The sequence below is a fragment of the Hetaerina americana genome, unplaced genomic scaffold (assembly GCF_022747635.1).
Source record: "Hetaerina americana unplaced genomic scaffold, ioHetAmer1.1.p SCAF_4, whole genome shotgun sequence".
Taxonomy (NCBI): Eukaryota; Metazoa; Arthropoda; class Insecta; order Odonata; family Calopterygidae; genus Hetaerina; species Hetaerina americana.
The window spans coordinates 88,597,359-88,614,835 of NW_027286985.1; the positions used below are offsets into that span (position 1 = coordinate 88,597,359).

The window sequence follows — 17,477 nt, forward strand, 5'->3', positions numbered from 1 at the left end:
GATTTTTCATCCCTGTAAATCTGAAGATGAAAAATTACCAATAAATTTCCACAAAATGAGCATTAGCTAATTTTAACAAAAGACATAATTAATTTTATGGCACTCATTCATATGTAACGATTACCACTTTCCATTATATTTAAATATACGCCAATTAAGTGCCTAAAGTAGATACAGTTCCTGAAAAACGTCAGTAGGTTAGAATGATTAATAATGACCAAGAATGATGTACAATATATTAAATTTTAAAATGGATAGTATTAGTGTAGGTATTAGCTATGATGTGATCAGATTATAAAAAAAATGGCAATATATAATTAAAAATCAGATTAGTATCACAAATGGTTGTGTAATGAAGAAGTGGAATGTGATTAAGAACGTCAACTCCTTGGACGTTAATCTATGAGGAAATAAATTCATGGCTACCTTTATGGACTTAGTAAAACACTACAAAAATCGATCTAGAATACATACTGTACTTTGTGTGTGGTAAAAAAATGAGAGATTTGGAAACGTTTTATAAATGTTTTCCGATACGACGGCGACATGTGTACAGAAAAAACGGACGGTATATTTGAAATCGTTATAGATCAACAAAAACTGGTTTTCTGCGGACAAGATAAATTATTGTCTAATACTTTTTTATCATATTCCCTTGAATGGCAGTAAACTTCTAAATAGATTAGCAACGGTCTCACAATGAAAGTATAAGTAATATATGAGATGATTATAAATGGTTTTGGTCTAACTTCAGCAGTCTAACGTAAGAGTATTGAGAAATTATTTTATTATAATACTGTACGATAATATCCCAGAAGAAATATAAATACAATTTAAAACATCTCAATAAGCGTAATATTTTTGAGGATATTACGTTTTAGTAAAAAATACGCCACTACTGGTATATTACCTGTAAAAATAATCATGATAAAGCCAAAATTAATTCCTTGTATACCTTGGGATACCATCCTCTTACAAACACACATGCAGAGCACCCTTTATTTTTCAAAATCCGTTGTCTTCGTCTCCACGGTGCTGCCTTCACTCGTTCCCAACGAGCGATACTCACTCAATCGCTGCCTGCGTTTCAACCCTCTGGCAAATGTTCTCGGACTTACGCTTATTATTTTAGTGAAACTTTTGCGTGAGAGATTGCTTTTGGTCCATCATCAGAAAGCTCAACGTTTATAAGGACTGAATGTGTAATAAAGTTATAATAAGAATTAGTAATGAAATATATGTAATAGTCGGATATACATATATATATATATATATATATATATATATATACAGGTGAGACCATTTTCTTTAAATTTTAAGAACAACAATTGATTTTCTGTAAATGATCAGAAGTGTTTAAAATGCACAACTGATATTTTGGATTATTTTTGGAATTATTGGCATAACATACATGTAATCACCCAATGGCCGCCCCACTGCGGTCAGACGCCTTTGAAGCCGCCTTACAGAGGAACAGGCGCTGCGTGGGCTACCTTCCGTCTGGCTCCTACCCTTCGACCTATTTGGCATGTGTGACCGTACGAGTGCCAGAAGCAATAACCATTGCTCCCGACAGCACAGCTCTAGGGGTCATCGGAACGCACAAGTCCATGGACCACTTCAAGGTTGTACTACATTAGTAGGCATTATGTGTGTGTATATATATATATATATATATATATATATACACACATACACATAATGCCTACTAATGTAGTACAACCTTGAACCATGAAGTATATATATATATATATATATATATATATATATATATATATATATATATATATATTTATACATATTGAGAATAATTAGATTGCTAAAAACGAAAAAGTTATAAAGGTCTCTCAGCAATTATAATTATCTCAACCAACATCTAGTGTCTTCCCAGCAGTTGCCACTGGAGGAGCTATGGTAGTTGTATTATTATTCTTCTGTGTACGAATTATAAAACATCAAAAGTGTTAGTGCCAAATGTGCAGTAAATATAGAAAGTAGGAATTTCAAGGGAGGAGATGATCTTAGGTCCACTCGAAAATCCCAATTAATCATAGTGTAGGGAGAAACTTCGCGCGAATTTTGGAAATTGACTTGAACAGCCCCCATTTTCTCCTTCCCAACACCCCCGCTGCGCGCGCGGACCCTCAGCGCGTAATTTTCCTCACAAAAAGTTCATTTTAAGTTTGTGTAACTCTTCTTGAGTTTTTGCTTCGCAGTCACCGTGATCTGAGTACCACAGTGAATCGTGCGAATTAGTGAGATACACTGAAATAAAAAAAACTTCGCTGAAGAAAATGGAATTGCTAATTCATTTAAAATAATATAAGGCCCGGGATAGGGATTTAAAGGCAATAAAACAAAGGGAATTCACTGCTGAATTTCGTAATACAACAATAATTATTCTAATAAAGGCTTGGAAAAGAATCAATTAGCTGTAGAGCATTGTTAAAGTATAAGCTCTAAAGAAAAGGATTTAATTATTTTAAGCCTTGGAAAACGAACTACCCGTGTAGGACAGGGACAGCTGTAAGGAACTACAGGTACAATCAGGAAAATGACATTTGAAAGATGCAACCAAGTGTAGGACAATGCCTCGGGCTTAACTATGTGAATTTTCTCCATGTTGCAAGGAATGCTAAGAAAAACCCTGTAATTCCACAATTCAGTTGAATTTAGTTCAATCGTGGAATTACTGAGTTGTTCTTACCATTCCTTGCTAATGTCATCGAGTGAATATTGACGTTGGAAGGGATAAGGGGCATAAATGGAAAACGATGAACGTTGGCCTCTGATATACGAAATAATGCTCAGAATCCGTCAATATTGGAGAGTATTGCTTTGAGTAATAGATTTTGCTGAGATGATACATTGGTATGTGCCCATAGGCACTTCCTCTGCAAGTATCTCTTGAACCAAGGAAAAATCTAAGCAGACTCTTAAACAGAAACAGTGAGGCGGCTGCAATGGCGTCTGACCCCAGTGGGGCGGCCAGTAAGTGATGGTGTCACGTAAAAAACACTATTGAGGAAGGTAACGGGAAACCAGCTCAATTATCATTCCCAAGAAAAATATGATGAACAATAGAGATATTTTGAGTCCTGGCAACCACGGGGCTCGGCCCAATCGGCCGTGTGTCGTGCCCGGCAGCGGGGGAGGCAAGGCTTCCGCGGTCGTCATCCCACGAAACCCTTGCAAGGGAAAACCAGCAGCAGCAGGACAGAAGACGCAGGAGAAGAAGACCAAATTAGTTAGTATAGGAAAGTGGAATGTTAGGACAATGATGAGGACAGGGAAATTGGAGAATGTTAAGCGAGAGATGGAAAGGGGAAATATAGATATTTTAGGTCTATGCGAGGTGAGATGGAAAGATAGCGGGGATTACTGGAGTGATAAGTATAGAATAATATACAGCGGTGGGGACGAGAGCCAACGAGGGGTTACCATAGTATTAAATGAAGAGGTAGGAAGAAGCGTAGTCAACATAGAGCAGGTAACGGATAGAATACTACTAGTGGAGATAAAAGCAGAACCGAACTTAGTTATTATTCAGGTATACATGCCACCGAGCAACCATAAGGAAGAAGAGGTCGATAGGATATACGATCAGTTAGAGGACATGATCGCGTGTGTTCCTGCAGGGAAACATTTGATAGTGATGGGGGATTGGAATGCGACGGTAGGCGAAGGAAGAGATGGTGATGAGGTGGGGGACTACGGTTTAGGCACGAGGAATGACCGCGGGGAGAAAGCAGTTGAGTTCTGCAGGAGACAGGGGTTAGTCATCACCAACACTTGGTTTAGACACCACAAAAGACGTAGGTATACATGGAGAATGCCAGGTGGCTCGGGAAGATATCAGCTAGATTATATCCTGGTTAGACACAGGTTTAGAAACAGTGTGATAAATTCCCACAGCTTCCCGGGAGCGGATGCGGACTCAGACCACAATTTAGTTGTTATGAAATGTAGCGTACGTTTCAAAAAGATAAGGCAGGGGCGGCGAGTTAGAAAATGGAATGTAGAAGCATTAAATGGGTTGAAAATAAAGGAATACAAACAGGCGGTAGAGAAAATCATGGAGGATGGTAAAGGGCTTAGTACTATCGAAGAAAAATGGGAAAGTATCAAGAAAGGTTTATCGAAAACCGCAAAAGACACTATTGGAACCGTTAACGCTAAAAGGACTAGGAAACCATGGATCACGGATGAGATGATTACAAAGATGGAAGAGCGGCGAAAATGGAAGAATATAAATACAGAATTAGGCAAAATGAAGTACAAAGAATTGAACAATAAATTGAGGCGGGCAACAAATAAAGCAAAAGAAGCATGGTGGAAGACGCAGTGCGAGGATATGGAAAGTCTGTAGAGGAAGGGTGAAATCGGTGCGCTGCACAGCAAAGTTAAATCGTTATCGGGAAGTAAGAAAGGAAGAGCTATGCTAACAGTTAGAGATAAGGCGGGTAAGGTAATAGTTGACGCAGGAAAGATCCAAGAGAGATGAAAGGAGTATATAGAAGAACTGTATAGTAAAGAACTCAGACCAACAAAGTTAGACATTGAAAACGAAAATGACGTAGAGGAAGACAGCTTAGGTCCAGGCATACTAGACAATGAGATAGAAAGGGCATTAAGGGAGATGAAACTAAATAAGGCCGTGGGGGTAGATAACTTTCCCGTGGAACTTTTAAAATGCTTAGGAAAATGTGGGAGGAAGAGGTTATATGGACTGATCCGTAGTATTTATGAGGAGGGAATCTGGCCGGAAGACTTTGTGAGATCAGTTTTAGTTCCTATTCCGAAAAAGGTAAAGGCCACGTCATGTGAGGACTATAGGACAATTAGTTTGATATCCCACGCAGCTAAAGTTGTTCTCAGGATCATAAACAAAAGGATAGAGAGTAGGGCAAATGATTACTTAGGGGATGATCAGTTTGGGTTTAGGAAGGGGAGAGGTACGCGTGATGCCATTGCAGTTATGAGATTATTAATCGAGAGGAATATAGAACACAACCAGGAGGTATGTCCCTGTTTCGTAGATTTCGAAAAAGCGTTTGATAGAGTGAATTGGGAAAAACTAATGAGTATATTGCAGAAAATAGGAATAGATTGGGGGGAAAGGAGGCTAATCCGCAACCTGTACATGTCTCAGACTGCTCAGGTGCGGGTGGGAAACGGGGAGTCAGGATGGGCAGTGTTAGGAAGGGGTGTAAGACAGGGTTGCCCATTATCACCGTTGCTGTTCAACCTGTATGCAGAGGAAATGATTAAAGAGGCATGGGAAGAACTCGAGATAGGAATGAAAGTGGGCGGGGAATTCGTAAAATCAGTTAGGTTTGCTGATGACCAAGCTTTAGTTTGTCAATCAGCCAAGGGGCTGCAAGCATTGCTGAGTGAATTGGAAATTCAGTGCGACAGACATTGGATGAGAATCAATGTTAATAAAACGAAGGTTATGCGATTTTCTAGAAAGAAAAAGTCTAAGCTAAACATTAAAATAGGAGGGCAAAAACTAGAGCAGGTAGAACAGTTAACGTATCTCGGAAGTTTTTTGGACCAACACGGTCAAAGTAGTAGGGACGTAAGGAGAAGAATTGCGCTAGGCAAAGAGGCTTTCACAAGGAGGAGGGAGTTGATGACGGGGACGTTAAATAAAGATATCAAGAAAAGATTCGTAAAAACTTTGATATGGAGCATAGCTATGTACAGTGTGGAAACGTGGTCATTGAAGCAGGAGGATAGACGTAGATTGAAGGCTTTTGAAATGTGGGTGTGGAGAAGAATGGAGAAGGTGAAATGGACAGAGAAGAAAACAAATGAGGAAGTACTTGGTATGGTGGGCGAAGAGAGGGGTTTGTTGGAAGCAATCCTATGGAGGCAGGAAAAGTGGATGAAGGGGGTGTTGACCGGCAGTGGGATGTTGAAGACTGTGATAGAGGGGAGAATGTTGGGCAAAAGAGGAAAGGGAAGGAACAGGATAGAGATGTTGGACGGGATGAAGGGAGGAAGAAAGTACTCAGGGATGAAGAGGGACCTGATATAGAGTAGGATGATGGATTTTGTGTTTTGTTAGGAGTAATAAAATATTTGTTGTTTGAATGTATATATATATATATATATATATATATATATATATATATATATATATATATATATATATATATATATATATATATATATATAATATACATATTATATATATCGAAACGTTAACTTAGGAAACGTTGGAGTGGGGTGGAGGGGGAGTCGGATGATGCCCGATGGTAAATCGTGCATTTTGGGGGCGAAACACCACCAGCGACGCCCCTCGGCCGCCCCTCCCCCACCCGCTCTCTCGCAACAGTCCGCAGCATCGGGAGGCCGGAGGTCGGGGTCGGGAAGGTCCGCAAGAAATTAGAACTAAATAGAGCCTCTCACAAGAAACACTATTTTAATGCTGTTCCTTGCAATCCGACGATGGCGATAGAAGGAGGCTCCTTTTGTCCCCACCCGAAGGTCAAGAGGGCGTATCTTCTCCTACCCGTATGCGCCTGCTCTCACCCTGCTCCGCTCTCCGTCCCGGGATATTCCGCCGATTCCCGCAAACAACTTGGAATGGCATTGCGGAAAACCAGACGAGCAGAGGGAGTCTTCGCATAAATTACTCAACTCTTGGACGACGCGAAGGCTTCTGCCACATTTGAACACTTCGTCTGTCGCGTCGTTTTCACGTTGCATACTTTCCACGCTACTTTCACCCGATGCTCTCTACTCAAGTTCCTCTTCAAATATTCGAAATTTGTCTTGCCATTTTCTTCTCGTCAATGTACGCGATTCTGAAGCAAATTCGACCAAAGTCTGAAGCGGCGCCTTGGCCCCATTTTGTGCGAAGTGGAAAAAGAAAAGGTCACTTAGGGTATTTTAACTTAACCATTCTAACTGTGGTCTGTACTCTTGACTAAGAATCCTACCCTCACTGCTCATAACGAAAATTAAGGAATTCACCATAAAATATATTTGGGGTTGTATACATTATCAACGATCTTAAAGTATATTGCAATTGACCAAACTACGAATATTGAAGTGGTTCACTTTGGTAATGATCACCCTTCGTTTCGTGAATAATATTTTTTTCTTTATCTTTTAGTCTTCTATCAGTTAGAGTGGATTTGAGGTAGGTTTAACTATACAACGGTACAACGATACATTTCCTAGCCTCTCCTAACAAAACACAACCTGACGTCCAAAATTACCACGAACCCTTCTTCAATTCTAGGTTCTTCTTACCTCCTTAGTAGTAGTATTTAGGAGAGAAGACCGACTGCTGAGGTCATTTGCGCCATTAGGGATAGACAGGAAAGGATGAATGTTGGAGAGAAAAACCGGCATCGGCATTAGCCTACTCTTTACGAAAGGCGCCAAGGGGTCCGCAGCTTGACGTCCCATCCGACGGACAGTGTACTCACTCAAGGTGCCCTTCACAAAGCACCTCAAATAGGGATCGAGATACCTCTGAAAAATGTTTAACACCGCCGGGATTTGAACCCGAAACCTCTGGGTAGGAATCCAGTACGATAGCCATCCCACTGTTCCCGATCCCTCTTACCTCCCTTCATTCCGTCCAAATTGCCTATTCTACTTTTACCCCTTCCTCGTTCGCCTAGCGCTCTCCTCTTATTACAGTCTTCAACATCCCATTTTCAATCATAATATTCTTTCCTCTACCTTGTTTGCCTAACGTTCTCCCCTCTACATATCATGGTCCTCCTCATCGCTAATCAATATTTTTTTCATCCATTTTTCATGTTTCCTTACGATTTCTCCCAATAATTCCCTGGGACGAATTTAGCGCAGATCTTTCGTATCGCCAAATTTACAGTCATAATGGTGTGCACTATCTTCTGATCAATGTCAACACGTTCTGCGATCATGCGCACACTAAATCGACGGTCTGAATTCAGAACTTCGCGCACATGTCAGGAAAAAAACCGTCAACGATACTTTTTATTCAAACCTTGAATGTAGTATATAGATGTAGAGTGATCAAAACCTTAGTACAATAGTTGAGTGACTGTTATTTTATTTTGTTATTTGAGATTAAACAATATTTTGTGTCATATTCTTAAGCGCCAAGGACTAAGGTAGTCGTTAGAGCGTTTGCGCATTCAAAATCTACACTAATCCAGTAGACTACTGTCAAAGAAATGAAAACCTTGTCTTTGTAAGGAAATATTATTTACATTTTAATACCTTCCTAACTCTAATTATCAAGTAGTTGCTGTGCTTTTTTCCCAAGGAAAGTTGCGTAATTTTGGATTTTGGAGAGGAAATGTGGGTTTATCCTACTCACCGGGTGGGCATCAATGTGGTCTACCAAATGTCTTTGCGACACCATGGCACCGGGTCAAATCCAAGTGACGCTCCTGCGAAACCCGATGTTTCTACAGGGAACGTCCTGCACGTGTGCTCTCTGATTCGGCCTCTAAAGCCGCATATGCTACTTGATCAGTTAAGACAAGCACTTTTAACATTTTTTCCGGCACCGGCTGATTTGGTTGGAATGAGAGGGAGAAGTTGTTGTTGGAATAATCAAGCATGCGAGTGCAGAGAAAGATGCGGTCACATGACTTCCCTTGGTGTGGACGTAGACTGACATCCGATGAAGATCGATCGCGTTTCTAATTCACGAATGAGCAGGAAAGGCCGAGTGTGGTTACAGCAAAACCTCAAAAAAAAGAATACACTTGGGGATTTCATATCTACGGGTGGAAGGCATTGAGTACATGATTAACCCTACCCTTAGTGAGGGACGCTAAAGGTATTCACCATATACATATAGCCTCATTTGGAGGGCGGAGTACCGCCCTAGCCACCGAAATGCTTTGACGACTATGCTCCATGTCGCAAAATATGTAGAAGTGTGAGAGTGAGAGTTTGGAATGCTAACATTAAAAAACCTTTCCCGCCATCGGAGTCCGTCGCCATTTACCCTTAGCGCATTTACCCTTTCGCAGGGAAGGCGACGGGGATCGTGACGACGACCCGCGTGACCCACGGCACCCCGGCCGCCCTCTACGGCCATTCGCCCAGTCGCTACTGGGAGGACGACTCTAAAGTGCCGCCCACGGCGCGGAAGGCCTGCAAGGACATCGCCCGGCAGCTCGTCGAGGACGACCCCGGCAGGCACATCAACGTACGCCACACCACCGACCTCAAATCCGCAAACACCGCCTTTGACTGCGGATTGTCTTTTGTTTGTGGCTCGCCACCGTTTTTCGGACGGTTTCCATCACCATACGGTCAAATTTCATCCAAGCTTCCTCACACTTAGTACTTATTTATTTGAAATCGGTCGTAGGGTATGAAATCAGGTGCAGAATTATTTTTTTTTATTGTTGCTTCATTTTACATAATACTGTACGTTTCATCGTTTCTTGAATTTCTTAGGGCCACAATCAAATAATTTCTCGTTGAAATGAAATAATTGTAAATTAATTCGACCAATATAATATTGCACAGTTTTAACTAAAGTGCTGATTCACAATTTATACCCACAATCTATGTATATGTGTGCGCATGCATTTCTTCTTTCTTCATGATTTCATTGCTCTCATGGAAATTTTAATTACTTATGAAGAAAATATAATACGGATTACTAAGCATATAATAATATCACAAAGTTAAAATAAACTTTAATACTGTCTAGCAATTTTTGTATTTACAGTTGAACATAGAAGTTCTATTTATTTTATCTCATAACACTGATTTGCTGTTTTCTGCTTTCACAAAGTACTAAAGGGTTTTTGTACGGAGAGGGTTTCACACCCCATCAGAAACACCCGCAGTTCCTCGTTGAGTGGCGAGTGCCTCTCTGAAAGGGCACGTAAGCTCGCATAGGGGTGAATGAACCTGAAACCCTGGGCCTATTTTGAAGGTTTTATTCCTTTCACACTATACCTTTTGATCGTGGAAAGTTTCAGGCCAGTGCATTGAGAGAAAGCTCTTTCATGAGTGAGTATCTTTCAATGAAAACGTTTTCGGATGACTCGAAAAATCACCCTCAATCCGCAGAGGAAGGTTAGCACTTTCCGGCACTTCCCACGAGCGGAGGAGGGGCCCTGGCAACACTTTCCTTCACTTGCTCACCCAAGCGCTGCGGCATCCCCTCCGGCAGGTGGTGCTGGGCGGCGGTCGGCGTCACCTGCTGCCCAAGGTGGCCCGGGACCCGGAGGCGGGGGCCACCGAGGGGGAGGAGGGCCGGCGCCTGGACGGCCGCAACCTGGTGGAGGAGTGGCTTCGGGACAAGAGGGGCCGCGGCCTGCGTGGACACTACGTATGGAACAAGGGGCAGTTCGAGGCTGTCAATCCCAAGTACATCGACCACTTGCTGGGTAGGTGAACCAGGCGCCTTGAGAGTACGATCACTCTCAGCGGGGAGTGGGGAAAAAGTCCCAAAATGGCCCGAGGGTCCCTTATCGATTGAGCCTTTAAATGGATTCTTTGCTACCTCGGAGGCAAAAATGCGCCTCATTCCCACCAATGGACTTTTTCTTCTTGAAAATTCAGCAACGGAGTAGGCGGATAAGTAAGGGCATAGCGTTTGACGGATAAATTAGGGCATATCAATCGCTCGTCTCGATAACTCAAGTTGTAAATTGGCACACAAGAATAATATACGAGGTCAGTCCAGGAAGTAACCTCCGTTTTCATGCAGCGTGGTAATTAGTGGAAAGAACCGAATGGTCGCTGTATTGACGCACACAGCCTGCCAGTGCACCTCGAGGTGATGTGGTTCGGAAGTCGCGCCGCTTGTCGCTTGTTTACAATGGCGAATCAAAATGAACAATACCAGGTGATTTCAAAAAAAGACACGACTGATTTTATAACTTGTTTGATTTTAACTTTGGAAACAAAAAAAGATCTGAAAGAGCCACGTCTGGAAAGTAGGGTGGCTGCGGGATCACGAAAGTTCCGGTTCTGGCGAAAAATTCTGTCACGATCAGCGCAGTATGAGCCGGCGCGTTATCGTGGTGGAAATACCATGCATTGTTTCTCCACATGTCCGGCCTCTTTCAGCTCACTGCGACCCTCAGTCTCTTCATAACCTTAAAGTAGAAATCTTTTTTGACCTTGAAGGATGTATTCGTAATGTCTCAGCCTTTGCCAATCGAAGAAACACACCAGCATGACCTTCGCATTGGACCGGGACATGCGAGCTTTCTTTGGCCGCGGAGAATGAGGACCTTTCCACTGAGAAGACTAGGCCTTTGTCTCAACATCATAACCGTAAACCCAGGTTTTGTCATCGGTTACGATGGTTTTAAGAAACTCTGGATCGACATTGGCTCGGTTCAGGAGTTCCTGACAAATCTCCACACTTTTTGTCTCAGTTCATCAGTCAACACCCGCGGGACGAATTTTGACGTGACGCGCGTCATGCCCAAAATGTCTGTCAAAATTGTCTGACAGGATCAAAAACTAATTTTCACTTCCTCGGCTATCTCTCCAACAGTTAAAAGGCGATTTGCCTGCTCCATATTTCTCACCAATTTGACATGGTTGGGGTCTGTTGAAGAGGAAGGCCGCCCCGTTCGCGAATCTTTACCTGTCGAGGTTCTGCCCGATTTAAAATGACTGTACCACCCAAAACACTATCTTCGACTCATAGCTTCATTAACAAAGGCTTGCTGAATTATTCTGAATATCTCCATAGCACGTTTTCCAAGTTTGAAACAAAATTTCAGGCACACACGCTGTTTCTCTAGCTCCTTCATTGTTGCTATGATACCCGGCGACGAACAGGTTAAGACACGCACCGCCCCTGCTGCGTCGACGTAAACAAAAGCAACACCTCTCGTTTTAGTCCCCATATATGTCGCTAGATGGCGCACTTTGTCTCGTTTCGATCCGTTGCACGGTTTGCACAGAATAAAATCAGCCCGGTCTTTTTTTGATCACGCCTTGTACAAAAGACATTCGCGCCAAATGTTAAGCTTGTTCCGTGATTAGGTTTTTACTGATAAATAACTTCAAAGCTGCGGATATTCATCGGGAATTTAGCGCTCTGTACGCACCAAATGTGACGAGGGACAAGAGCTGAGCGTCAGTGTTGTCGTTTGCATCAGAGTGAGCGTAATTGTCCATGATGATGACAGAAGTGGTCGCCCGTCTGTGGTGTAGAATAAACTGCACCTGAAAATTGACGAAAAGTTCGTAAAAATCGGCGATATTACGATATCTTTAATCTTTAGAAAATTTTCCACAGATATCTACGACTCTGTTGCATAGAAACATGACTGAAAAGTTAAGCTGCCACATGCTTTGTGTTCATCTTGACGAGGGACTGAACTAGCCATTGGTTGGGTCCAATCTTCTTGTTCAGAGAGGTGACAAATGTTTAAATCTCTCTAGGAAATATACATAAAATACGAAGTATAGATATATAGTTCGGGATAAAAATAATCATCTATCCAAGTGTATTTTGTTTAGCATAACGGAGATTGTTTTCTGGACAGCCGTCGTAGCTTACGTTTCGACGATCAGACTACCATTGTTGGGTGACGATTAATCTTCTGAAAATAGTAGCAAATGTTATAACTGATTCTTTTACTTCTAACGAAGGTCACCTGATCGCTTAAAAGTAAAATATAGCTGTGAGTGGCCTTTTTATTTGTGTCTATGAGTGTTTTAAATGTGTCTCTAATATTTACTGCGTTTTCAAACACTTCTCAACGTTTACCGCAAGAATCAATACTTAAAGGTTTTAGCTCGTTTAGAGTATGTATGCATTCATAATCACATATATACATTTCATGTAAACATGTATATCTCCATATATATAGTTATTGGTGGTATAGCATATAAAGTAAAATTTAGACGAATACAAACTTAAAATAGATGGATTTCTTGGAGTCACCTGTCTAACGTACTCCCCTCTATCACAGACTTTTCATTATTTTCCATCATGGCCAATAAAAATGCTCTGTCTCCGCTACTCCTGCCTCCTTTGGATTCCTCCCAAAGCCAGCTCTCCTCTCCCACCCACGCCATTTAGTCCTTTGTTTGTTTTCCCTTCCGTCCATTTCACTTTCTTTCACTCTATGCTCCACAACCACATCTCAAAAACATCCGGCTTACACTTTTTGCAGCCCCAACGACTAGGAGTCCGAAATGTATACGACATGCTTCAAATTGATCTTGTCATTAACTATTTATTGGACTTAATCCCTAAACACAGTAACATCTCTGTCATAATTTTCCTTAATGCCTTCCCTACCTTTTCATTATCGTATGCCTTACCCAAAGCTATCTCTATCCGCGACATTTTCTTTATGTCTAAACTTGCTGGACTAGTATCTTTCCATAAAACCCGTCTATGCATTCATATTATCTCTTACGAATGTTTTCCGGCCCAGGATATAGATTTTCTGTGGTATTTCTTGATAATTAGCACGGATTTTCCCGTTTGAACTCCTGTAAGAGCTTTCTCTTTCTTGGCAAAGCACTCTTCTCACCCTTTTTCCGTAAACTTTCCATATCCTCGCACTGCTTTTTCCATCGTTTTTTCACCCAATTAGTTTATTTTCTTTGCTTATTATTCATTTCTTTATATTACTTTCAGCCTAATTCTGTGTTTACGTTCTTCTATTTATTTCCCTAATCTACCAAACAAATAATCTCTTGGTATCATTGGGGATGCCCAAAGATGGAAAATTGTTTAACATGTATTCTTTAATGATATTTATTTTAACTTATAATATTAACATTTTGCATCAAAAATTATCATCCGTAAAGAATCTGGTACTACCTCTAATTAAGTGCAATGAGCCCCACAAGTTTATGATGGAGGAGCCAGCGAGTCACACAATCAGAGTAGTGTCGAAGTCAATAGTTTTGATTTATTTATTGTCTCATGCAACTGAAAAAACCAACATTTCCGTCATTGATTGTGAGTTCATAAAATCAAGTTTATCTTAAAGGTACAATCCTCAAATATTAATATATTAATAATTAATAAATAATATATTTAAATTTCATTTGAATCATTTTGAATTTATTTCAGAGTAAGGATTATTAAATGTATTAAATTAACCAAATCAACAAAGGTGTTTGTACGCAATTAAACTGCAACTAATTCAAAATTATGTCAACACAATCGTCCAAAGAATGTCCTCAACATTGGACACCATCTCATGTCAAATGTAAATAAGAGCATGCTCCATTTTGAGCGTAGAAAGTGTGTTTCCGAGAATGTTTCCTGGCGAATCTTATTTGCAGGGCTCTTTGCCTACTCCCACATGGATTTCGAGGCGGACCGTGATAAGAGCGCGGAAGGTGACCCCTCCTTGGCAGAGATGACCAAAAAGGCCATTCAAATCCTGCAGAAAAACCCCCACGGCTTTTTCCTCTTCGTCGAAGGTAAGGAAAGTTGGAACGCGGACGAGGGACGAAAGGGATGTAAAGGTGACGCCATAAATTTGTCTCTGCGAGAGATGGTTTACTGAAATCAGAGCGACACAGCTGAATAGGGAGAAGAGAGGGGAGTTTTTAAGCTCTCTTTGATTTTAATTCAGGAAATATACTGACTAGGAGTTCACGTAAACGACCATTCCTTAACCTCTCCTCTGGAATTAATTTTTTTCATCCATTAAAATGCAAACGCCTGAAATATATTTTTTTTATTTCTCCCTTGCCACATACCCTAGCGGTGGCTTGCATAGTACTAAAATAAATTAAAACATTAAAAAGGATACAAAAATATCCTCATTATATAAAATGATACGAATCATGATTTGATCGCAGGGATATTTTACTGCAGTGTATTAATGAATAATGAACCGCGGCGACACCTTGATTGTTAAGTAATTAAAATTCATCTCGGGATAATCATCGGCAACGATGTTACCATCAAATCTATTGTGTGTCATGAAACTGTAACTTAAGCTGAGATTGTACCAAGGCATATTCCTAATTCTCATTCAGAACATTAGAAAAAAATAAAATGTGCGAATTTCTAGCCTGTATTCGTGAATTTGAATCTACGAGGGTTATCCGGAAAGTAGTACCCGTTCGTGCCGCATGAAGTGCTGACGACGCGAGTAGCCGCTGGACGAGGTCAGATAGCTTCAGTGGCTTGTCTGCCTTCTCTGAGCCAAGTTGCGTGACGCTAGCATTGCCTGTGTTGTTTCTGTGATTGTTTACAATGTTTAAAAAAATTGAGAACGCCGCCAGTTGTGAAGTGAGGGCAGTGATTAAATTCCTCAATGCAAGAAACGTTCGCCCATGTGATATTCATCGCCAATTAAAGGAGGTGTATGGAGACAATGTAATGGACGAGTCGTCTGTTCGGCGGTGGTGTCGCAACTTCAACATGGGGAGGGGGAACACACACGACGATGAGCGTTCGGAGAGACCGTCTGTCATTACAGACCAACTGGTGAGCTCAGTTGACGAATTCGTGAGGAACGATCGGCGCGTCACAATTGATGACATCTGTGAGCATTTTCCCAATGTTTCTCGAACAATTGTTCATGAAATTGTTAAACACCATCTGCATTATGCAAAAATTTGTGCAAGATGGGTCCCTCGCGTATCTCAATGAGCTGGCGGCGAAGGACTATGCAGCAGGAATACAGAAACTTGTCACACGTTATGACAAATGCCTTAATTTGCTTGGAGATTATGTTGAGAAGTAGTTTAAAGTATCCTCTTTCAAATAAAATTTTTTATGTTTGTTAATATTTACTTTTGTGTCTTTATTTCACGAACGGGTACTACTTTCCGGATGACCCTCGTACCACGGAATCATCAAATGCTGAGTGATATACTATTCGCTCCTCTGTGCCCGTACGTAGAGCATCACGAATAAAGGTGGAGTAGATCAGCCATGAGAGAGGCGAAAAGATGCGCTGATACTGGCTAATATATAATACTCTAGAATATTTTATGTTGCAATGAACTTATAATAATTGCATTTCAGTATTCTATAATAACAACCATTCTTGGAATCCATGAGTAAAACAACAAACTCACATTATTTTTATCCATGGCTTTATCTCTTTGATCAGGCGCACAATGATGCAAACTCATTTCCTTCCCGATCGTTTAGCATGTTCTGGTTTTCAAGGGAACTTAAATTAAGTGGGTTAGTTGGTGGAAAGGACCGCTGAGCCAAAAAAGTGCTAACAAGCAGCGAGGCTGAAATTCCCCGAGACCGCTACGAGTGGACGGAAACGCTTCTCAAGTGCACGCCGAGGTGCGGAGGCACCTCGTTTCCCCTTTCCACCCGCACACTCACTTCAAAATCGTCGGGGAGCTAGATTTTGTAAAACGTTGTTATGATAAACTTTGTAGCGTATCCAAAATATTAGAGCAGCTAGGTTGGGAATCACTCGCGGGGAGAGGGTTAAATAACAGATTGCATAAATTGGAAGGAAATCTCTTTAGCAGTGATGTTGAAAATTTATTATTTCCCCCATCGTGCTCTTTTAGGCGAAATCATGTCAATTAAATTAGAGATATTAAACGTACAACAGATATATTTAAGAGTCATTTTTTCCCACGAAAAATAAGGGATGAGAATAATATTGTCCGACCGTGGTAGGGTTATGTTCGGATTAAAATTAGTCTGGTGTGTGTTCACCCCCTGCCACACACCCTAGAAGCAGCTTCCAGGACACTAAATTATCTATGTAACAGCACAAGAATGTAAGTCATACAGGCCTCATCAATAGCTATTGTACATGTCTCAAAATTAGTCAGCGGTAGGGTACTATGTTATATTAATAATTATAATAAAAGCATCGCCGCCCGCGCAGCATCGGTGAGAGAGCGTCGGCCGACGTTTTTTCCGGGCTTTTTTTTGTTTCTTCCAGGGGGGAGGATAGACCATGCCCACCACTACAACAATGCCTATCGAGCTCTCCAGGAGACCCTGGCGCTGGAGGCGGCACTGGAAGCCGCCTTGCCCCTCCTCGACCCCGAGAGGACGCTAATTGTGCTCACTGCTGACCACTCGCACGTGCTCACCCTCGGAGGAACGGCCGCGAAGAGGGGCAACCCCATCCTGGGTAGGGTAGACCACTACCCCCCTCCTCCCTTCTCTCCCCCCGATCGTATCGAGCGAGGCCCCAGAGTGATCATGGAACAAGGGTCAAACCAGGAAATTCGTATTCGTTTCATTTTAACCATCACAATTACCAGCCATTGTATTAATCCAACTGCGGCCGAGAGAGATTCAGATATGTCTGCAGAGGGAGTAAGTAAACACTGGATTTTCAAAAGCGGCACACAACAGTTAAGATTTAGCCTTACGGGATGTGAAAGTTACATATTCGTAGGAGGGCCGCAACCTATCCCCGGCCCGCTTGAGTTTTATCGCTAAGAATCCTGGTGTCTAGCAAATGCACCGACTTCATTCAGAAGCCGACCAGAGGTATGAACCTGGGCTCGCCGGACAGAAGGTGAAAACATTCCCCTCTGGGTGTCCCACCCATCTC

The 17,477-nt window shown here is 41.7% G+C and overlaps 1 protein-coding gene across 1 annotated transcript in view; it reads left to right on the plus strand.

The window, feature by feature from the left end:
• Positions 1 to 17,477, plus strand: part of LOC139692505 (alkaline phosphatase-like) — a 110,173-nt gene that overhangs the window by 81,029 nt on the left and 11,667 nt on the right. Inside the window, exons 4-7 of the mRNA XM_071590724.1 lie at positions 8,994 to 9,172; positions 10,154 to 10,370; positions 14,257 to 14,397; positions 16,854 to 17,048. Coding sequence (XP_071446825.1) covers positions 8,994 to 9,172; positions 10,154 to 10,370; positions 14,257 to 14,397; positions 16,854 to 17,048 — 732 coding nt within the window. The remainder of the gene's footprint in view (positions 1 to 8,993; positions 9,173 to 10,153; positions 10,371 to 14,256; positions 14,398 to 16,853; positions 17,049 to 17,477) is intronic.